This window comes from Pararge aegeria, chromosome 14 (genome assembly GCF_905163445.1).
Source record: "Pararge aegeria chromosome 14, ilParAegt1.1, whole genome shotgun sequence".
Classification (NCBI taxonomy): domain Eukaryota; kingdom Metazoa; phylum Arthropoda; class Insecta; order Lepidoptera; family Nymphalidae; genus Pararge; species Pararge aegeria.
The window spans coordinates 13714998-13739033 of NC_053193.1; the positions used below are offsets into that span (position 1 = coordinate 13714998).

At 34.7% G+C, this 24036-nt stretch overlaps 1 protein-coding gene across 1 annotated transcript in view; it reads right to left on the minus strand.

Annotated features, from left to right (window-relative positions):
• Positions 1–349: 349 nt before the first annotated feature.
• Positions 350–24036, minus strand: part of LOC120629324 (protein eva-1 homolog C-like) — a 43883-nt gene continuing 20196 nt past the window's right edge. Inside the window, exons 2-8 of the mRNA XM_039898236.1 lie at positions 23702–23913; positions 22735–22873; positions 9376–9534; positions 5711–5854; positions 4261–4365; positions 3124–3222; positions 350–948 (exon numbers count right to left, since the gene is read on the minus strand). Of these exons, the coding sequence (XP_039754170.1) occupies positions 467–948; positions 3124–3222; positions 4261–4365; positions 5711–5854; positions 9376–9534; positions 22735–22873; positions 23702–23913 (1340 nt within the window). The 3' untranslated portion in view covers positions 350–466. The remainder of the gene's footprint in view (positions 949–3123; positions 3223–4260; positions 4366–5710; positions 5855–9375; positions 9535–22734; positions 22874–23701; positions 23914–24036) is intronic.

Below are 24036 nucleotides of genomic sequence, written 5' to 3' on the forward strand. Positions count from 1 at the left end.
AAGTTTCGCAACGTTCGTTTTGTACGCAATTAAACATATTTATAATGATACAAGTTACATAAAGAAATACTTTAAGTATTATACTGATAAAATTATATTTAACGATATTATAATACTTAAAATACTATACACATGCCTTATAAGCGCAATTGTCATACATTTTACAAATGAGAGTCAGCTGCGATTGGATTTGTAAACATGTAAAAAACATATTAGTTTGCATTCTAAATGCACTTGAGAAAACTAAAATGCATTACTTGAAATAATCTGAAAGTAAAATTAAATGAATGTTCATTAATGAACATTCATAAAAAGTCAATGTCAACTTTTTTCTGAATCTCGTATAGTCATAATATTATAATGTTATTTGGTATTAATATCACCCGCAATAACATTATCTAGTAAAATAACGCCCGCATTAAAAGCAATAGTTTCTGAAGGCATCATCACCTTTTAAATCTTGTTGTCATCCATAGTAAAACTGCGAGTTGGTATACCCACTCAAACTCTTTGGACTCATCATTAAATCTGAGTTAACTTCTTTATTACCAAATCTGGTACTCGTATCTCTCGAATGAGAAGGTACGTAATCAACGTTGCCATACATACTAGCGCCAGCACAAGGATATATTGTATTCAAAGGCCTCATAGCTCTTAGGGTGGCTTTGTTTGCACCATCTCTATATAGAATCATATCAGGATGTACTGGATCAAAGAAAGTTCCAGATATATGACTGACCTCACCATCATTGTCTAAATCTGATGCAGCATCGTTGAATACGTTTGGCGCTTCTGTAGTGAACATGTCGCCATTTTTGGAGTTGCTCGCTCTTTTTTTCTTCCTGTAATACCGAATCCCGATGAAAATTGCAGCTAGTATGATAACGATTACTGTTGCAATACTTATATAGATTAGAAATTTCAGATTAGAAGACCTTGTTGAAGGATCTGTAACAAATATTATTTATTGTTTAAAACATCTTTTTCTTGGTTATTATACTATTAAAGTCTATAGTCTAGTCGAATTTGCGACTAGGTAAATAATAGACTTAAAAACGCGTAAATTACGACAGTGACCCATTATGGGGTGCTCCCTTCAAGTCAACAAGTGCACCAATTTAGCATATTGCGTAGGTTGAATAACCCCGAATTTGATTTCAACATTTCATTTTACTTTATCACAAAACATTCGCTGAATAATTCGCTACACAAGTTTTATTTAATTTTACATTGTCGAAACAATAATTATTCAATTGCTATTTTTAACCCCGGACGCAAAAACGACGGGGTGTTATAAGTTTGACGTGTCTGTGGTATGTTTTTCGTCTGTAGTATTGTATTTACTGAACGGATAAACCGATTTTGATATGAGTATCAAATGAATGAATGCTATATATGATACATTTCAAATTCAAGATGGCCGCCACAAATGGACTAAGTACATTTTTTTCCCTCCCTCAATATTGGTATCAAATGAAAAGGCTTGACTAATAGAATAATGTAAACTACATTGAGGGTCGGGTGTTTTTAAATTTTAAAGCTTACTAGCTGTCCCCGCGAATTTCATTTTGCCTTTATATTTTTTACATCACAATGTCTTTATAAGTACAATACGTAAAGTATTGTACTTATAAAGACATTGTGATGTAACTCATCATTATTCTATTCAACTAACTCATCATCATATTACATTAATACTCCGGATTAATGTAACTCTCTAACACATCACACACATCAACCGTTCTATGTTCATAGACAAAATGATGGGCGCTGTCAGTTGTGTTTATTACTAATGAACGGCTAGATTATTGTTTTGATTTCAAATATATAATTTTTGATAAATAATATATTTTAATTCTTATTATCCTCGCTATAAGACTGATGTAAAAGGCATATACTAATTTCGGCATCGACGGTAGGAGAGCCGTAGCTTAATTGGTGAAAGCGCTCGGGCCGCGATTGCCCGAGAGTCGCAGGTTCAAATCCTGTCGGTTCCGAAAATTTTTATATGCATTTTAAATTTATTATATTGATAATTTCTCCAAGTGTAGGTAAAAACACTAATAAAAATTATAAAAACTTATTATCCTATTCCGGAATCAAACAAATCCAAAATAATGAAAATCGGTCTACCCGTTCTCAAGTTATAAATGGTGTAACTAACACAACTTTCTTTTAGATATATAGATATAGTAAAACTTAAGATTTTTGTGATCAAAAAGATTTTATTTAATCGTAAACTAAATTACAATTCAATCATCGAAATACAATCAGATACGTATTTAGCATGCGGTTAACCACATCGCGACTAAAATGAAAGGGCCGCGTTATAACTATAACATTATCAAACCCAAGTACTAACATTAAATTAATAACTATGCGTTTGATCTATAATCAATAGACAAGTTAGGTTATAGTGGTGTGCATACAGGGTATAACCAGGGTGCACTAAGCGGATAGATGATATAAAATGAAAAAAATCTCCAGTATGGCTTATAAAAAACTTAAGGATAGGCATTGTAAGGGTTATAAAAAGCCTACCCTTAAGTTTTTATAACTCGTACTGGAGATTTTCTTCATTTAATATCATCTGCATACCCTCTATGAACGCTACTGGTTATATGAATTGCCTTGTGAAAATCGATTGGTGAAAGATAAATGTATGCCTAGGAATGTTATTTGATTAGGCGTTACTTAATTAGGCATTGCCTTGTCCATCGTTAGTGAAATCGGGCATGAGTTAGCTAGAGGTGAAAGGTGAGATTGGGAGGTGATGATCTCCTAGGCAGTGGAATGGTTGAGTTAGGACAACGTAGAATTTAACCAAATCCTTCGTAGGAGGAGGTTCGCCTGCCCCCTTGATAACGACTTCAGGACGAGGATACATGGTATCCGCTGCAGATAAGTCCTCAGATTATAAAGCGTACCACGATTTAAATGTCTGCCATAATGTTTATCTGGATCGTGGCGACGGCGTTCCACGGGTACACAGCAACCGTGAGGTTTATAGTCGGTATGAGTCCGACATAGCCACCGTGCCTTCCCGTGGCGCGGTGGTATTCATGAAGATTTCCAGAAGAAAAAAACTGTGAGAGGTGTGATAGGACTGTCAAGGATTATTACCTTTATATTTAAGTCCATTAAAATTGCTTGATGAATGTATACTCGTTGTTTGTGGTGCTATACTATTTTTACCAGGCTTGTTCCATTTCACGGCAATATCTGGAAAGAATATAAGCTACTGTAAACTAGTGCTACTGTAAACTAGTGCATGCTATGGGTATTCATATCAGAAATGATGCTATTGCAAATAGGAATCCTTTTGATTCATCATCACCATCGGGTACCTTCTTCCTAAAATTGAAGTTTTTTACCTAATGAGACATTATTATTATAACCGGCCTAAATATATAAAAAAAAGTCATTTAAAATTCATTTATTTAAAGTAGGTCTAGTTTTAAGACTTTTGAAACGTCAAGTCAGTCCGTATGTAGTGCCTCTTCCAGCCGGTTCAGAAAGCAGATTCTCCCGAGAAGATATGCAGGTAATTATACAGTATTTAAAACTAAGAAGTTTACCTATATGTTTTATAGCTGTAGGATAGGTGTTCGGCCTTTTTTTGTATGGTGGACTGAGTTTGAGTTTCAGCACGCGCCTCTGACTTTCCAGAGTAATGTGCATTTCAAACAATAAAATATCATTTGTTTTGACGGATAAGAAACTAGAGCAAGGCAAGACAAAAAATGCTATGCTAGAAAAAGCTCTAAGAACATCGTGTGGGAGAACCATTAGTATCACAAAAATATGAGTGAAAAACGTGAAAATAAACTTTTAGGATTATAATAATAATAATAATAATCCTTTATTGCCATACACTATTGTTAATACAAAATTTTGAACTAAACGTTTATCAATTAATATTAACAATATGGCAAATGGCCGCAAACTCAGCCTTATGCTGTGCATTAGAAACAATGCTCAGCGCTAATTTTCAGTTTTCTCCAGTATCATACCGAGCAAACAACCGCGTCGCCCGTTGCGTTATAAATATAGCAAGAGTTAATTTAAATAAAAAAAAAAATTGAAATAAATTGTAAAAAAGAACAAATAAAACTAAAACTAACACAAACAGTACATATTTAGCAGTTTAAAGTAAACAAGTAAAGTTGTAGAAAAAATAAAAGAAATAAAAACAAAACAACAAATATATAACTAATTTTCTTCCTGTTTATTTATTTATTCCAAACAGAACTCATTTACCGGGTGTGTCAAAGTGTTCTCCAGCTGTATTGATGTCATAATGATTCGCCACTTTGTCCTCTTCAGAAGAATTCTCGTATCTATCGGTGAGGACCCCAAGAGGAACTGCAGAACAAAATTACAAAGTATATCCATGGGCGTACCCAGCTTCTAGTCGAAGGGGGGCAAGTAAGTTTTTTTAAGTAAGATCGTCCGTAGCTGTTTGGTGATTTTTTTTTTGACGGTCTGTCTGTCTTGGGAGGATGCAGTTGCGCTCCCCTCCCTGGGCACGCCCATGAGGATATCACGAAACTTAAACTTCGTCTTCTTCTTGCCCCTGTCTTTTTTTGTTCCACTACTAAATACACTAAATACTCCTGAACTGCAATCTTATCTGGCGGTAAGAAATGAAATCAAATATGGTAGCGGGCTAACCTGTTATGGGTTTCGCACCCCAAAAGCTTTGCGGCACATCTTTGTCGGTAGGCTGGTAACTAGCCACGGCTGAAGCCTCGAGACCAGACCACAGAAATTTTGGAAATAATAAATTAGCTCAAACCCGGTAACAAGGCCAGGGCGCGCCAAGGAAATCGTCAAAAGTCATTTACATTGTGTGAAGTCGTTTGAAGAAGAGATGTTATCTTCGTCAAACTTGAAGATAGACTTGTTGTTTTTGCTTTGGTATATTATTTACGACTGCCCGTCTGCCTGATTTCAACCCTTGGGATGTTTTTGATGGTGGAATACTTATTGCATAAGTTATCACCTGTCTGTAATCATCATTAGCCTATCATAACAGTCCACTGACACGGCACAGAGGATGTTACTGCACGTTCTCAATTAAGTTCCCTTAGTTGCCTCGTAATACACCCGAGGGAGGATGGGTGGTGATAATAATAGTATGCTGATCTGTCACCGCACTTCATAAAAGGAAGATATGTAAGCTTGAAGTGTCTTCTATAAATTTACTTTTACTTTATTAAAAAAATACATACAACATTCTTAAATATAGTTTCAACGGGTACATACCGATACGATATGATAATATTCTATAGCTTCAAATCGTTAGGACTTGAGGTTTTAAATTAACAAGTTTGTGGAATCCAGTGGTTGAATTCTGCATACCAAGAAAGCATCGTACAGCTTCTCAATTTTAAAGTGACGTTGTCAGTGTAGTGTGCCGAATAGTTCGTGTAATTCCGACAAAAAGAACACAAAAGCGTGTAGTTAGATTCGACCCGTGACATCCAACTTGAAATCTCGTACCTACGCAGTCCCGTCGTGACCACAACTGGGTCGACCCGTTGAACTATATTTAAGAATGTTGATTAACCACGAAAATCTTAGTTTAAATCTTTATTTTAAAATTACCTATAAAACTCTTTTTTCCTTACGTTACTTTTTAGTTCATTTCACGAAACTTTATCTAGTAGTAGATTCGCAATCAGAAAATTTTAATAGACATACATACCACATGTGTGAAGCACTCTAAGGTATGGTCTGGTCTCTGGTCTGCAGGGAGAACCGAAGGTCTTGCTGTCGGCCACAATTTGACACTGCTGCTTGCCGTGGCAAATCTGCATCATGGTCTTTAAGGCGTATGGTGCTGAACATGCTATGAAAAAATAAAAAAATGTCATTCACACTAAAAACGGAGCATTTCTTGGGAACAGGACTACTTCCTCATAGGATTTCCCTCGATTTGGAGATTCCACCCACCAATCTGGTCCAATGTGAATTGGTAACTTTATCGACACTATTGTCTCAATTCAGGATAATAAAAACCATTTATTTTTATATCCGGGGCACTGGGTCTCCGCGCTGGTACTGGTGAATGACAGAAAAAGCTGACACCTTAAATGTTTATTCCGATCTCGAACTTTGCGACTAAAACTTTGAAATAGAAATTGTTTATTGCATCAAAGCGCAGTTATTATAAAGGTACTGAATTCTTGAAACAACCATTAAACACATAAAGTAACTATTCTTTAAAGAAGTGGTAGCCAGTCAAAAAAATACTGCCTTTGCTTTTCTGATGCAAGCCTTTGTCTTTTTGGCGGATACCCGCCATTTTGAATATTGTGTAATTACTTATTCATTATTTATGCCTACTGACAACTACCTGCTTAGTTTCAGTAACAGTCGTTGTGGTTGGGACTGTCATCATTATTATAAACCCATTACCGGTCCACTATAGGACACGGGCCCATCACACTGGCAGAGTGCTGACTGGTAGACTTAACGCGAATTGGAGAACACTATGGAGGACTCTCAGTCATGCAGGCTTCCTTACGATGTTTTCCCTTACCGTTAAAGCAAGTGATGTTATAAATGCTAAAATTGAAAACGCACATAACTCCGAAAAGTTACAAATGCGAGCCGGGGATCGAACTCCATCCCCCAGAAAAGGAGCTATCATCACTTCACTACCATACTATAGAACTATAAAATATTATATAAATAATTGACTGACTGAGATCAAATTTTAAAATAACGTATTAAAAGTTTTAAACCAAAATGAGAAAACTTAGAACCAGAAAACCGCAGTGTCTTTAGGTTCTTTTTAAAATGTCATTAAGGGAGTTTTAGCAATTTATCACGTGCTTCAGACTCCGCGTTAGTCGAAACGATTAAAAGCTTACTTTAAACTATGATATAAATTTTTATGCAGTACCATTTAAATGCTGTAAGCTGTACTTAATTATAGCAACCGTTTAAATTTAGTCATTACATAACTATTTACTTTGAAAAACATTTTTCTCTACGAACTGTGCTGATGTAAAACACTTTTAGTAAAAGGAAATAACAACTTCTTATTACATTACATTATTAGAATTACGTAAATACTTATGTGTAATATCAAGTTATTTAGTAGTTTTAGAATTTATCTTAAGCAGTATATTTAAGTAGTATCTAATATTAAAAAGTTTATGTGTAGTTAATTGCCGCACCATTCCGTTTAGTCTGATTTCCTCTCGCCAAAGGTTGTCTGGGAGAGATCGCTTTAGCGATAACCTTTGCACGCCAAGGGGTTTTTTTTTTTACTGTTATTTTGTTTCTTTTCCTGCATTAATTAATGTGTGTGCAATAAAGTTTCACAAAGAAACAAAATAAACCTACCTTTAGAAATGCAATACAATTCTGAACTGAAACCCGGATATTTATGACTAATTAGTCATACAATAACATCACGGAAGACGGATAAAAAGGATAGTGGTTGACTAGTAGAATTCATAAAGTAGGATCAATTTGAAATCCAAAATGGCCGCCACCACAACAAGTTATATTAGATCTTTTTTTCACAACTTTCATTTGATACCCATATTGCTCTCAATAGCGGTCAATCAAGGGCAAGAGTCAAGGGCTTGACTTGTAATATACCATGACAAATTTCGAATCCAATATCGCCGCCTCCAGAAAATGGTGATTTTTTTCCGCCTCAGGGATTGTGTAAATTTTTAATTTCCTGTGATGTTTTGTTATATCTATTTGACATAGTTTGTTTCAGATAACCAAACAAAGTAATAAATATAATAATTTAAAGTGCAGATAGTAAAATTAGTGAGGCAACTTTATCGTCGACTAAGGTGTGCGGGAATTATCTATAGGAGCTTCAAATCTATAATCATCATATAAACTTTGACAAATGCTCGTCCCGGAGACCTATAACAACAGTTTCGACCTGACCTAATTTACTTTTCTATCCCTATCAGAAAAGACTGCAACAGATCGAAAGATGTGTGGCCCAGTAGCACCTAATAGAACCAGTGGTAGATCCACAACAAACAACCTGTTTTGACGTAGCAGAAATGACTTTAACGTAGGCCTCAAACAACCTGAAAAAAATAATTTTGATTCTATGATTGCACTTGGCTGCAACCTTGACTAAAGTTAGTAAATTGACTATGCTTTAAAACCCTTTTTCAAGAGAGAAGGCCTATGTAGGTATATAAAATGATTTGCGATTAGAACACCGCGCACAAACACACGCTCCTTGTAATTTATTGTATCACAGGCCTTATAGAACGATGTTGGGTAAATATTCTCCCTTACCAAGAATATCCGACATTTATAACGATTACGTAAAAAAACAAAAAGAAATAGACTTATTTCATAATAAATACACTGACTTTAGGCGTAAAATTATTGACACTTTTAATTGTTCTATCTGACATTTCAAGATAAAAATAAAATAAATACTTGACTTCTTATGTTATCAAATATTCAAAATTTTATAAGCTTAAACTTGGACATTGATGTTATTTTTTTTTTTTTAATTAAATTTTTAATTTAATTCTTAATTTAATATGAATTTTAATTTTAATTCTATTTATTTTTTTAACATTATTAATTAGTTAAATATTTTTAGACATTTATTTTGTAATGCAGTTATATGTAAAATGTAATTAATTTTGAAATTATTTGTAAACGTTGTGAAAACCTGTAATAAGCTGAACATTCACTTAGCTCGCAACGTAAAAACTTGGACAAGAAAAAATGTATTAGCGGTTGGTTTTCCTAAATAAATAAATAAATAAATAAATAAGCTTGTTTTGATAATCATGATGATGAAGCCAAATCATTAATCGTAATACTGAATAACAATACCGCAAACAACGCAATAAAAATCAAATAAGATCGTTCTGAAAATCACCAATAACCTATTTCAGCCATTTTTATAAATGTAACGTATCTAATAACGTCCACGTAGGTACCCTTAATTGGCTTCTCTAAGGCACTGTATGGGGACGCTAAGCCGATTGGCGAAACGGTCAGTTGGGTGGTAATTATCAGAAAGATTCCTAGACAAAATCAATACTTTTACGATTATTTTTTTTTTTTAATTTTATATTATAATCATCATCATGTCAACTAATGAACGTCCACTGCTGGACATAAGTCTTTCGCAAATAATGTATGTGTAATAATAAACGGGGGTAAACTTGTCCTGTTCCCGGGCTTTAGCAGGTGGACACGTTAGTTATATCCCTTGTTTACGGCAAAGTACCGTTCAATCGCTCAGCGGCCCGTCTCCCTTCTTTATCTTTACACCAGACCAAAAGTTTGTGTTAGAAGGTGGCCTTATCGCTTGCAGTAATTGCATAACAAATGTAGTAAGATGCAGATAAAACTTACAGTCACCTAACACACCCGCTCCTGAAGTCCGTTGGCAAGTTTGGGCCGACTCGTGCGCTGTTCGGCCATACAGCGCGTCGTAGATCACCAACCTGGAGTTCGGGTTGCATGATAACTCGATGACGTCATCCTCACAAACTGTCCGGCTATGGAACTCATCTGAAATCACAAAATGCATTAAAGCAGGTGTTTATTTACTAAAAATAAAAACGCAGTTAGTACCGGAAAGAGGTACGGACCGGGGATTGAACTCGGTCCTCACAAAAGGGATGGCAAAGCCTTACCCACTTAGCTATCACAATCTTATTACAATACATACGTGTATGTAATAAATCGAAGAACCACTGCTAATTCAGTTATACAGAGATTCTAAAGTAAACAAAAATCAAGCGCTATTCGTTTTTCAACGTCCCGTTAGTTTAATTTTCATTTTTACCTTTACATCGAATCTGTATCAATAACTTGTATTTTTTTTGGCAAACACAGGTGCAAATTTTACTGTACATAAATCTCTAAACTAAACATTTTTAACAAATCTACAGTCCATTTCCCAATGTGTGAAAAATAAATGAGTAGCCATTATTTTTAAAAGCGTAGTATTTAGTTTTTATTTATGTATTTACTTATATATATTTAATATTTAGATATTATTTTGTGTAGGTACACATTAACCCTTAACTTCCCGTCTTTTGGTAGCTAGGAAGCTATCTCTACTAGAGTTACTGCTTTTTAGCGATAAGGGCGTATATTATTGTGTTTGTAATTTGCTTTATGTATGATTACAATAAAGTGTAATTTTATTTGATATGATTCAAGCGAACGAATATTAAAGTATATTGAAGGTGTTGTAATTCCCATTTAGGACTTACTAAAATACTGTGTAGCGAATATATTATGTTGACAACAAATCTTAAAAACGACCACTATTAACTACCCAAACAAGCTAGCCGCTTTTCATCGCTTCGGATTTTAAAGCCACTCTTTTGGTATAATATACGCCCACTCAGTATATCTATTTGCCCACTTTGTTAAATTCAAATTCATATTCAAAATTCATTTATTTTAAGTAAGTCAAGTCAAGTCTAAGTCAAGTGGAATCTGCCGGTGGAACCGGTGGTAGAGTCACTACCACCGGTTCGGAAGGCAGATTCCACTGAGAAGAGCTTGCAAGAAACTCAGCAGATTGCTCTTTTCCAACATAATTTTATAATCTAATAATCTTTAGAATGTTTCTGTTTCGTGAGAGATGAGAGCGGAGTGGCCTGCTTCCAAGCAGCCTTGTCGTTAAGGAATTCATCAATCGTGTTGCTAATTTAATGCAGCTTATATTGTGTCGCAAAATATAACTTAAATATATTAATGGTTTGAAAATAAATCATGTAATTAATTTTTATACCAGGTAATTTAGTTTACAGTAAGATAACTTTAGCACCATTTTGGTTTGTAAATCAATTACTTAAAGGTAAAAACAAACCATTTAAACTAATTGAATGGACTTCTTCGTCGACAAAGGGCATCTTAAAATCCATAAAATCCTTTATCATTTCCTAAAAGCCTTCAAGGGTCGATTACCAATCCCTTCAATGTATTACAAAAACACGAAAATGCCCTTCACAAGAGTCCATTTATTTCCCCCTTTACGTTTTATTGATGGAAAATGTGTTACGTCATCCAAGCTACCACAATAGTATACTCTCATTAATCACGTTTTTCTATTGATGACAGTTTTGCGTTTGACCACGGTCTCAACTTATGGCGAATGACGATGCAATGTCTTGAATGAGCCAAAATAATGTTATTAAACTCTGGAAAACTAAACAGCTGATGCCAGTTTTCACTAAATCTAGGCATGACCTGAATCGAATACCTAATGATTTTGCCGGTTTCTATAGAAAAACTTTTCACGTAAATGATAAGCGTTTTATGTAACCCTAGGTATGTATGTATCCTTACATTAGGTATTAATTATTCAGGCATTAACTTTCGTTGTTAGTGAATACATAAAGGTAGTACATATTTGGTGGTAGAGAACTCTCGTTATTGTGTGGTGTCTATTTAATAGACAATATCCCGTGGTTCTGCCTACTTCCTGTGATATGTTGGGTCAGCTTCACTTGGGGCAATCGTTGCGTATTGCTGCCAGTGCTTTGTTGGGTCAGCTCTAGCATTCGTTGCGTATTGCTATATATATCCATATTGATAATATTAAAAAGTGTGAAGATTATTAAAGTGCATTTATTTGCTATCTTAGTATGGATAAACCACTGCATCGATCTTTATAAGTTTTGGTATATATCTACCAGTGACGTGCACAGGGTTTTTCGAAAGGGTATGTATAAAGAAGAAGGATGCCATAAAATGGAAAAATCCTTCGTATTTATGAATGATACCGATATTCTAGGGTAGGCAGAGCTTTTGTGCATATATGAAGTGCACGCCACTGATATCGACCCTTAACTAATTTCAATTTATTCATTTGTTTTCTCGTCTTGTATACGTTTACAATTCGTTAGATTACAACAGAAGAGTCCATAAACCAACGCTTTTCTAACTCTTAAATTGCTAATTAGATTTTGATAAGTGACGTGTCATTGTGTTCATAGTGTGATATTCGTATGACGTTATAATTAATGTCATGATATGTCCAAGATGAAGATATTACATACCAAAGTACATAAAAAAAGAAAAAAGTCAAATAAAACAGAATTTTTTATCGATTTTGGCGTTAAATGAACAATAATTCTCTTTTATTTTTTTAATCCACTACAAGTTAGCCCATGACTGCAATCACACCAAATGGTTAGCGGTGATGCAGTCTAAGATGGTAGCGGGCTAACATGCTCGTCGTGACACGGGAATAAACAACCCCAATCAGAAAAACCTAAACTTTTTTGACCGAAGTACGCATAAAGCAGGAAAATGGCATTAAATTAAACAATCGAGGTTGTACGATTTTGTGCATGTATGAAGTGCATCTAGGATCGGGGAATCGAACCCAGAACTTCATGATCGATAGTAATTTTTCCATGCTTAGTGGGTACCAATTTCAATAACCATAAAAAGTGGAACAAAAACAAAACTGCTTCCTAAAATAACAAGGGGTTAGTTGATTCACTAAACATCGTTTTACGATGGTCAATAGTTGGGGGCTTGTGGGATGGAGTGCTGCGATGTGATTTATGCGGGGTTATTAAATTCTGGATAGGGGGCTGATACCCCGGGTGTGGTGTAGGCAAGCTGTAGGTGAGGCTAGGTGTGGCCCTCATTAGGTGCAGCACAGACGGGCGGTTTTAGTAAGCACTCTGTAATTATACAGATGTGCCAATTCTATTGCATTTGACGGCCGATTGGCGCAGTTTGCAGCGAGCCTGCTTTCTGAGTCCAAGGCCGTGGGTTCGATTCCCACAACTGGATAATGTTTGTGTTATGAGCATGAATGTTTTTCAGTGTCTGGGTGTTTATATGTATATTATAAGTATTTATGTATTATATTCATAAAAATATTCATTAAATTGGGGCTAGATGGCGATGTGTGTTTTGTCGTAGTATATTTATTTATTTATTATATTTTATTGTTGTCTAAACTAAATTAAATTGGCCTGTCCAAAACATTTGGTGCTGTACAGACGAGCGTTTAAATGGAGCGTTTTCTCAGTAAACACTCTTACCTATCAAAACGATCCACTGTCACTGCGCAAACAATTGCTAGTTTATTGTAAAGTCAAAATCACCTGAGGATGATCGGGTGTCGGAGCGAATCGTGCGTAGAGATTACATTGGCGAAGATCTGTGTTTGGTATAACGATTTAAGAAATAATATATTACATTACCGATTATCCTGATTTTCGGGGATTTTATCGAATTCATTATTCATTGTCTATCATGAAATTCCGCAAAGTAACGCATCTTTATATCCAATGATTGAAAACATCTTCTTTAAAAATACACCTTCGCCACTTCCTCCAATTAAATGCCAGTTATATACCATGGCGGAATAATGGAAGAACAATTTCACAAACTATAAGAACACCTTCCCTTTTAAATTCAAAGCCAGAGTCAATTATTTTTTTATTTAAATTAATAATGATGAAATAAGTATGATGACTAGTTTTGAAAAACTGCCTTATTTTGATCAGAAGTAGGGATGTGCTCGTACTTTCTATAAATAATATTTATTTTTGGCAGGAATTAAATTTTGTTAGAGCAATCCATATTAGTAAGTTTTTGTTGCATAGCTAGAGAATGTTTTTGGTTTTAATAATGCAAAACTGAGAAACCGATAGCGGTAGCGGTACAAAATTATGTTTATTTAGACGTAACGTGATTTGTCATTTCAACCTGTCTAGGCAGATCGCTAGATAAAGCAGATATTTATATTGAAAATTAATAACAATCGAGCAAAAATGCACAAATTTAAGAACATACAGAAACACAACGTGTACACGACTAATATTGAAGCATCAAAAACAACTTCATTTTAGTAGTGTTTCTCGAACAGGCGGTTTGTTACTTAACTCTATTTAGCAGTTAACAGTAATTATTCTACCTCTAATTTTCTGAATGTTTACCATAAAATGGAGAAAATGGGAACGTCTGTAAGCCAGCAATATTACGCGAATATGAAGTGAGACGCGCGAGGGGCGTTTTCACTGATTTTGGACAGAATGCACTGCATGCAATAATGGCTGAATGAGGGTTCTATTTGTTCTTTATTTTGTGGATAAATACGACATTTAAGGTATTCCTTGTTACCATCATCATGCGTGTTATCCAAAAGTGCAGTATCCCATGTATGATAAATAAAAAAAATAGTAATAAATATCCTACGACAACGATATCCTAGATGGCGATGTGTATACATCGCCATCTAGCCCCAATGTAACCGTAGCTTGTGTTATGGGTACTAAGATGACTGATGAATATTTTTTTGAATAACATCCATAAATACTTATTACACACAAATAAAAGCTCAGACACTGAAAAACGTTTTAGCTCATCACACAAACATGTTTCAGTTGTGGGAATCGAACCCACGGCCATGGACTCAGAAAGCAGGGTCGCTACCCACTGCGCCAGTCAGCCGTCAAATGCGTTTTAAATGATATGATAATTTAAAACGCTTCGACCCGCTCGTATGCACGTCTTTCATCAGTTCATTGATATTACAATAGCGAATGCTTTTTACAAATGTATAGCGTTCAGACGTCTGGTAATTGATAAACGAATGCCCCCGGTGCTTTCAACGTATTGGCGGTGTACGGTGTAGTATTCCTAATGGAACGGAAGGGTTGAGGTCGCTCGAGCGGCAATTAATATCGCTAATTCACTTGCAACTGATAGACACTGGTTACTAAACCAACGTTTATGTATTCGTATTTAGTTGGAACAACATTGTGATGACACGGCATTTGTTTTACCAGGCAAACACTAAAACTGAACTCTAAAATAAGTGAACAAAATTAGTGAAAAAAAAGACTTGGTGAAGAAACCTGCATACTCCAGAATTCTCCTTAATGTTCTCGAGGGCGTGTGAAGTCCACCAATCCGCACTGGGCTAGAGTGGTGGACTACGGCTACACCCTTCTTATTTTGGGAGTAGACTCGCACCCTGTGGTGGGCCGGCAATGATGATGATGATATTATTGATGTGGTCCACGTTTCGATTGAAAATTCAAAAACGTATTATAGCCTTTTGCGGTATTATGAGAATTGAGCTTAATTTGCTATACTCCGCGAACAGCAGGAGAATCAGTATGGTGTAATTTCTAATTACTTTAATACGTATACTCCACACCAAACAGATCCTCGGCAATGTACCCTCTACGCACGTTTCGCACCGAAACCGGAGCATCCTCAGGAGATGTTGACTTTACAATGAATAATTGTTCAGAAACAATTATTACATTGCCGAGGATCTGTTTGAGTATACGGATTGAAGTAATTATAAATTACACCATACAGATTCTCCTGCTGTTCGCGGAGTACCTATAGTAAGTTAAGCTCAATTTTCATAATATATTATGGATTTTCGCAAAGTATCGCCTGCTTCTATCCAACCTTTTGCGGTATACATATTCATAATAGACCGGTAATTACAAAAGTAAAAAGTTCTTTCTATTAACATTTCACTTTTATTCACTAACCTATACATCTTCCCGTAGTACGTAGTCAAAGCACTTTTTGAAGCGATTATTTGCATGGCACCTCGTTTTAACGCTCACCGTATGATGTATTTGCAGTTTATTTATTCATAAGCTATGAGGTCTATAGATGCTAAGTTTCCTCATAAAAATCCGATTATAGGAACTTTGACGGCACTGTATAATTTGGCGGAGTTATCGAGAAGGCGCTGTAAACTTAAGTTTGTTCCTAATGAATGATTAAACAACCTTGTATATTTAGCAGGTTTAAAATTATGTAGACCATAAATTAGTGAAATTCTCAGTAGCTTCTTAGTAGTTCGCTCCAAACTAACTAAGTTCTTACGGAGATGGAGACGATCAACGAACTTACGGAGTTCTAATAGAGAAATACACGCACAGAACGACGGAAGGAAGTACTTAAATCAAATTCATCCAAGCAATCCAAAAACTCTTGCATTATCTTAGTTTTGCCGTGTGGTGATAGCAGATCAGAATACAGTTGTCACCACCTCTCTTCTCGGATATCGTACGAGGCGACTAAGAGAATATAACGGAGAACGGGCAGCAGCGTTCTCTGTGCTACTACTGCCATGTACTGCGATCATTTAGCAGTAGACATTAATTATTTTACCTCTAATGTTCTAAGCGTTCACCATAAAATAGGAAAAATGCGAAAAAAATTGTGGCCTAGCAATGTTCGCGGGTGTAAGGTGAGACGTGCGCGGGGCGTTTTCACTGTTTTTGGACACAATGCACTGCATACAATAATGGCTGAAGCAGCATTCTGTAAGTTCTTAATTAAAACGTTTGAATTAAGAACCTAGATAGTCGATAGAAGATAGACCTAGCTCTAAAATGCTTTAACTTTTTATTGGGTCACATAGTTTTGGTGATAATGAAACATTAAGTATGGTATTACAGGAAGTACGGGAGGGGAAACAATGAGTTAGATACCTGCGTGGTGAATTTAATATTACGTTGGACCTTTAGTCTATGCGGGTAAAACAACGAAGAATCCACTGTTTTATAAACAGCACACAGTTTGTATTACATTTAAACTAGTTTACTAAGATACATATTTCTATAAAATATTTAGGTACTACTACCCTAATTAATATTATAAATTCGAAAGTTTGTTTGTTTGTCCTTTCTGTACACTCTAACTAAGCAACCTATAAACTAACGGTTCCCACCGTATTTGTAAAAAATCTTAATAAACGCAGACGAAAAACGCGGGCAACAGCTAGAGTTTAATAAATAGAACTCCGTTAAAATATGTTTTAAACTTTTGTACATCAATTTTTAACGGTAACTAGTATTTCTTTAAATTTACTTATTTACATAAATCGAGTTCGCATAATCTAATATCAAAATTATTTAGTTTAATAGCCAAATATTAGTTTAGAAATTAGACTCCGCTCTTTGCAACTAAATTAGTAATATTAATTTCTACGTAAACGGCCTCAACCCTTTCGTCCCATTAGTAATATTACACCGCTAATTCGTTAAAAGCAGAGCATTCCCTCATCAATTACTAGACATTTATGCAGTACCTACTTAGGGTAACCGATCAAGGGTGTTTTATATGAACTAAAACTGAACTAAAATTCAACTCAAATAAAGTATATAATTTAAAATTAGTACATATCCCTATCCCTATCCCTATACCTACTAATATTATAAATGTCAATGTAAGTTTGTTTGTTACGCTTTCACGCAAAAACTGCTTAACCGATCCTCATGAAACTTTGTACACATATTCTTGAATGTGTTAGAAGTAAAGACCTGGGGCAGTCAACAAAATGGCAATACAAACACTTTCGCACTTATAATATGGTATGTACTATTTGGATTTCTGCGATGATGAATGCTGATACTGATTACATTATTGTCGCAATCTACTTAACAGATAACAAAGATCCTCAATATTTTTTTCAAAATGGCCCCGATGTAGAAACTCATTCACATAAAAGAAAAATATCATCGCACTTACTCAACGTTACGTTTTCTTTAGAAGAGAAATTGTGGTATTATTTTATATAACGTAAGAAATATCGGACGTTATATGATGATGGAAGCTATATAGTTTTCTATCTTATATTTCCATCGATATGCCCTTTAAATGTTATGATAGGTAGGTACCTACTTTCACTGTCATCATCCTAAGCCCATTAAAATTTGTAATTTACTGCGCACATAATTCCTTGGCAATTACAGCTAGTGTTATAATCTATATATAAGAAAGCGAAAGGTCATTGAGTGGTTCACTGACTGCAATTTAAAAGGTAGGTTTCTTTTAGCATGTAGGTGTCAGCTAAGAAACGGTTTTGAGAAATTACCTCCCTAAAGGGGTGAAACAGGGGTTGGAAGTTTGTATGAAAGTCCTATGTATCTGAAGTGAGATTGGTAAAAATCGGCATTTACATATCGCCACCTAGCCCCAAAGTAAGCGTAGCTTGTTTTATGGGTACTAAGATGACTGATGAATGTTTTTTATGAATAACATACATAAACACTTATAATATACAAGAGCAACTGCTGAGTTTCTTGCCGGCTTCTTCTCGGTAGAATCTGCCTTCCGAACCGGTGGTAGAATCACTACAAACAGACAGACTTGACGTTTCAAAAGTGCTTATATTAGGCCTACTTGAAATAAATGAATTTTGAATTTTGAATTTTGAATACATATAAACATCTGACGACAAAAACCCACAAAAACACACTTGACTTCAGAAAGCAGGTTCGCTGCCAACTGCTATTAATAATAATAAATATATTACGACAACACACACATCGCCATCTAGCCCCAAAGTAAGCGTAGCTTGTTTTATGGGTACTAAGATGACTGATGAATGTTTTTTATGAATAACATACATAAACACTTACAATATACATATAAACACCTAGACACTGAAAAACATTCATGCTCATCACACAAACATTATCCAGTTGTGGGAATCGAACCCACGGCCTTGGACTCAGAAAGCAGGGTCGCTGCAAACTGCGCCAATCGGCCGTCGAAAAAAGCTTAACTACTGCAAGAATAATAAAGGTTATAATAGAGGTCAATGACCGTAGCAGAAACAAAAACTAAGTGCAGTATCTTAATAAAAAATTATAGAGATAGAGATAATTGTCTAAGAAAGCCTCCTACGACTAATAAATATATGTGGCTATACTTTGTGGCTCACAAAATTAAATGATGTAGAGATTTAGTAGTTTACTCGAAGTAATTACATGAAAAATATACTCCATTATATATTTTGCATTGCACATACACACGCACTTGTTATTTAAATTTTATTTGTAATCTGACCAAGATAAAGATTTTTTACGGAGTGGTGGGACATCTTGGCACAGGTATAAACCTTACTTAAAAAGGTGTCCCAACAACTGATCAATTGTTTAACCTTATTATAAATAAATCATTTTACATTAATCTTTTTTTATTATATGCGGCGAATGTGCTGGAATATGAAAACAACAAATTTAATTGATGCTTAACATAAATCCACTAAATCAATTTGTTAATTTGATTGCTGATCAATGTTAGAGAAACCGGGCCTGGATGGCGTAAAGGTCACTCCTTTACGGATCAATAACCGTTCCTAAAAAGAATTTACATGTATTTTGGGATAAAGTATTCAGCTAAACTGAACAATCTTCTGGACAAGTGTCGTTTAAATGTGGACCGATGGGTCGACATTTGAATAATTCGATAAAGTTTTCTGCTTGCGGTCAGAGATCTACTATCCCGCTTTGATATTCCTTCTGAACTTAGATTGGGGCTTCTTTTGACTAGGTTAAACCACAGTTTGTTGATTCGAACTAGTGTTCGGTCAGTGTTCATTTTTAACCGACTACATAAGGAGGAGGTTCTCAATTAGTCGGAATCTTTTTTTTTATGTGTGCTACCCGATTACTCGAAGACACCTAAATCGATTTGATTTTTTGTTTTTAAAGGGCATACTTTCCAGGTGGCCCCATTTAAATTGTATCGAAATAGATCGAGCTGTTAATAAAAAATCAACAATAAACCCAAAGTATTATGAAAATTAAGCTTAACATAATATATATTATTTTTTTTTAAATAAAAAAACCGACTTCAACATACGCTCGGAACTAAAAAGCAAAAAAATTTGCCACTTTGCGTTAAATATATAATAGAAGCAGGCTTTACTTTGCGGAAATCCATGATAAGTTATGAAAATAAAGCTCAATTGCTTCGCGAAAAACAGGAGAATCTGTGTGGTGTAATTTATAATTTCTTCAATCCTTGTACTCCACACCAAACAGATCTTCGGCAATGTACCCTCTACGCAGGTTTCACTACGAAACCGGACTTTAGAATGGATAATTGTTAAGTAAAAATGTTACTTAACAATTATTCATCAATAACTAGCGGTCTGCCCAACTTCGCCCGACTCGATCTTAAAAGATAGACATGTCCTGTTGTGGAATTTTTTTAGACCTTTTAAATATAAACTTAATACATTATTTTGAAGTAACTTTGACCGTTTACGCACCGCACTTGTCGGAAGCTCTCAAAAACAATACTTTTTCCCATTTTTAATTTATGCTTGTTATATTGCAGTTCCTTGATAATTGAACTATTGAACAAAAAAGATTTTTCTATTCCATCCAGTAGTTTCTGAGATTAACGCTTTCAAGCAAACAAAATCTTCAGCTTCATAAATTAAGTACCAGCCGTTGATTTTTGGTTTTTCATAAATCCTGCGGGAACCATCCCGGGATAAAAAAAAACATAAATACACAAAACAATAACTGAATATAGATAGATAGATAGATAAATTCTTTATTGCACACAATTTATAATATAAATTGAAAACGTAAATATAAGCAGAATAAAAATGCGCAAAGGCGGTCTTATCGCTTTAAGCGATCTCCTCCAGACAACCCTTAATGAAAGAAGAAAAGGAGTATGGAAACGGGATAGTGCAATTTTAAAAATATATAACATAAACTACATCTACTATATATAACAATAATACATAAACAGCTAATACAAATACAAATAATACAGAAATAAATACATACACATATAAATATATATATATATATATATATATATATATATATATATATATAAATATACACAAATACATACAGAGCAAATATATTAGTTTATGACTCCGTAGATAAATAATATTCTTTTAAACGACTTTTGAAGATGCTTAATGATTTAGACTGTCTTATGTCTCTTGGCAATCCATTCCAGAGTATAACCACCTTGACTGTAAAAGAATTTCCATACGCATGCGAGTGACTGGCAGGAACATGCAACCTGTTGTCATCCTTAGCCCTCAAATAGCACTGAACATTGAACAATATAATATGTAGGTATGATTTAACATTAAATATTTTTGTGAAAAATTACTTCTGAATGTAAACCAGAAATAGCTTAGAAATTTAGAAAACTAATAAAATAATTTATAACTTGAATTATGGCATTTGAAGTTTTTAGACATGTATCTCTCTCTAAATTGCGTTTTTAATTGAATATTCGTTGTTTCAATCTTATTTTAAAAAATTAACATGGTTTCAAAATGGGTTAATTAATGTAGCGTAAAGACACATGATCGGCCATTAATGTTTAATCACTATTTGATATTTGAGTATCGCCTGGAATAACAGGTTAGGAAGAAGGCCCATAATGGCTAACTCTTATAATCCAGTATTTATAGAAATTGTACCATTATTTGTATTCACTTGTTTTGACATACATGTCGAATTAATCAACTGGCGTTTTGTCATAACTTAATAATTAAATTAAAATTAACAATAACTGGTACATACCAGAATAATTAAATTAATATTTGTAGTAGGTATATCGCTATATTCACTCGGTTAAATCGAAAACGGGCGATGAACGTCAAGTTGAAAATAATAATTATCGACAAAGTACAAAATATAATTATCGTTGGATGTACCACGTTATACCTAGTTTATTAAAATGTGCATTTTATATTTCGATTACCGTATTCCATTAAAATTTAAATTTAAATACAGAAACTTAAAATTAAAATAGGTATTTTAAAACTGTGTTAATGGGATACTAAGTACAATATCGAACGCTATTATTATTTCCACTTAACCTAAATAGACCAGAGTCGATAATTTTTAAAATTGTAAAAAGTTAAAAACAATATATAGTAGGATGAGACCCGTTAAAAAAGGACGAGAATGAGGTTATGTGAAAAAAGTGTAATTAAAAAAGTTGTAGGTCGCTTTATTACCTAAAACTTTCTCATTTAATTTTTTTCCATAAGACTTGTAGTTTCTTACCCTTAAATACTCACCCCTTCCACTTCCCGACCTTACATTGCCCGTAAATTATTTTTCCTTTCATTTTTGTTATATTCTTCTTGTCCTTTTTACCAAAAAAATAATAGCCTTAACCCTTAATGGGTTTCATCCTACAATTATTTTTTTTGGTCACAAAAATTATCAACCCTGGTCTAAAAGGCGATTAATTATTTGTTGATAATGCGCGATTGCTATAGATTCGGGAATAAAGGACTTTTTGTTTTAATTTTATAAGTGAAAATACTTGCGCTGTATTTATCAGGTTTCAATCATTTTTCATTCTACAATTATTAATACATTAGGGACCCACTACTGGACATGGGTTTCCTCCCAGAATGAGAACAGTTTAGGCCGTAGTCCACCACGCTGGCCAAGTATAATAATAATAATAGTAAACTTAATTTAGGCCAAAAATAGTTTATACGCAGTGTTCTATTTAGTATATAAAAAATATTGTATGTTAGATCTAAAAACAAACTTTTTAAAACATAAGATTGGGTTGCTGGTGCTAGGTACCATCGATCTTTAACCAAAAAAATATACCTGCTTATTTAATAAATAAAGTTCGTAACTGCTAATAGATAATTTAGGAATGTACAAATTTTTTGTAAGACAAGGTTCTAGTTACGCCAACTCCTGTACTAGATAAAATTGTATCATAGTGGTTTTGGTGAACTCCAAACGCCATTGAAAACATTACGGAGGCATGCAGGTTTCCTCATGATGTTTTCCTTCACCGTTGAAGCAAGAGATTTAATTGCTTACAATGCACACAATTTGGAAAATTAGAGGTACCGGGATTCAAACTCGGGCCCCCTTAAAGTCAAGCTGAAGTCCTAACCACTAGACCATCATTAAATATAATCTTGAATGTTAAGGGCGTACTTACGTGGTCGGCATTTGTATGCCACTTCGACGAATTTTCCGGCTTGCGGGCAGGGATCGACGATCCCCGGTTTGGTTTTCGTGCTGAATTCACACTGAGGCTTCTTTTGACAGGCTTCCACCACAGTTTGTAGAAGCGAATACTGCGCAAAAGAGATTACGTTGACAGTAAATAAAAAATAAATAAGTTGATGCATTGATTTATAATACGTTACTATCGTAATGGTTGAAGGCAGAGAATGTAGTTAAAGTAAAAGAATGCATAAGTAACTTTGAACGAAAATGCTAGTAAGGATAAAGAAACAAAGGTAAGGAAGTAGGTACAACCAAGAATGGCATATAAATTTGCAAGCTTTTGCCGCATTCTTCATCCACGTTTGTTAAGGTTTCTTACAAATCACGTGGGAACCGGTTATTGAACTATAATAAAAAGTAGCCTATATCACTCTCCGTCCTTGTAACTAACTCTACGCCAAATATGAACTTGTTTAAGGAAGGACAAACAATCAAAAAAACATACGTTCTCATTTATATTAGCAAGGATTTTAAATAACCTGACTGTAATTTATTGGATTTAGACGTACAAGGTTTTTGTGTATAGTATAACCGGCTGTTCATTTTAGCATTAGCATTTAGTGGTAATTATTTTAGCAAGTGGTAATAATGGCTACCATTATCTTGTAGGGCTAGCATGTGCACCACGAGATAATTAATTATCTCTTCCCGTACTCGTATTTTTAAACAGAGATTGGCGAGATAATGGGTAGTTATAGCTCTCTCTAACCCTACTGGTCTTATTTCTATGACATAAAACGAGAAAATGGGTAAATGGGTAAAAAAAAATTTTATTTAAATAGATCCACAGATGGCACTTTTGACGCGTACATTACATCAAAAATGTGTAACGTAATTATTATTTCGTCGAGATAATTATTTCGCCCCCAATAGTCCTAAAACTTGCCTTAACTCACCTGCATAGTATTAGGCCGCAAACACTCTTTTCCTTCCTCCAGGACCGTATTGACGGGTAGTTGAGCCCCGGCGACACATCCGTGACCTTCCGGCATGTTCCCATATTTGGCCACTTGAATACTGATGTAGGTTCCTATTGGGCATGCTAGAGAGACTATCTCGTCATCACACGCAGCGCGCTGTCTTGTTCTTAGCGTGCCGGCCAGCAGCTCTGAAACAATAATACAATATTATTATCATCATCAGAGAACATACTTTTACATTTTAGGACATACGCCACTGTCAGTGGCCCATGCGTTTAAATAAAGGGGTGAATGAGGAGAAAAAGAAAGAA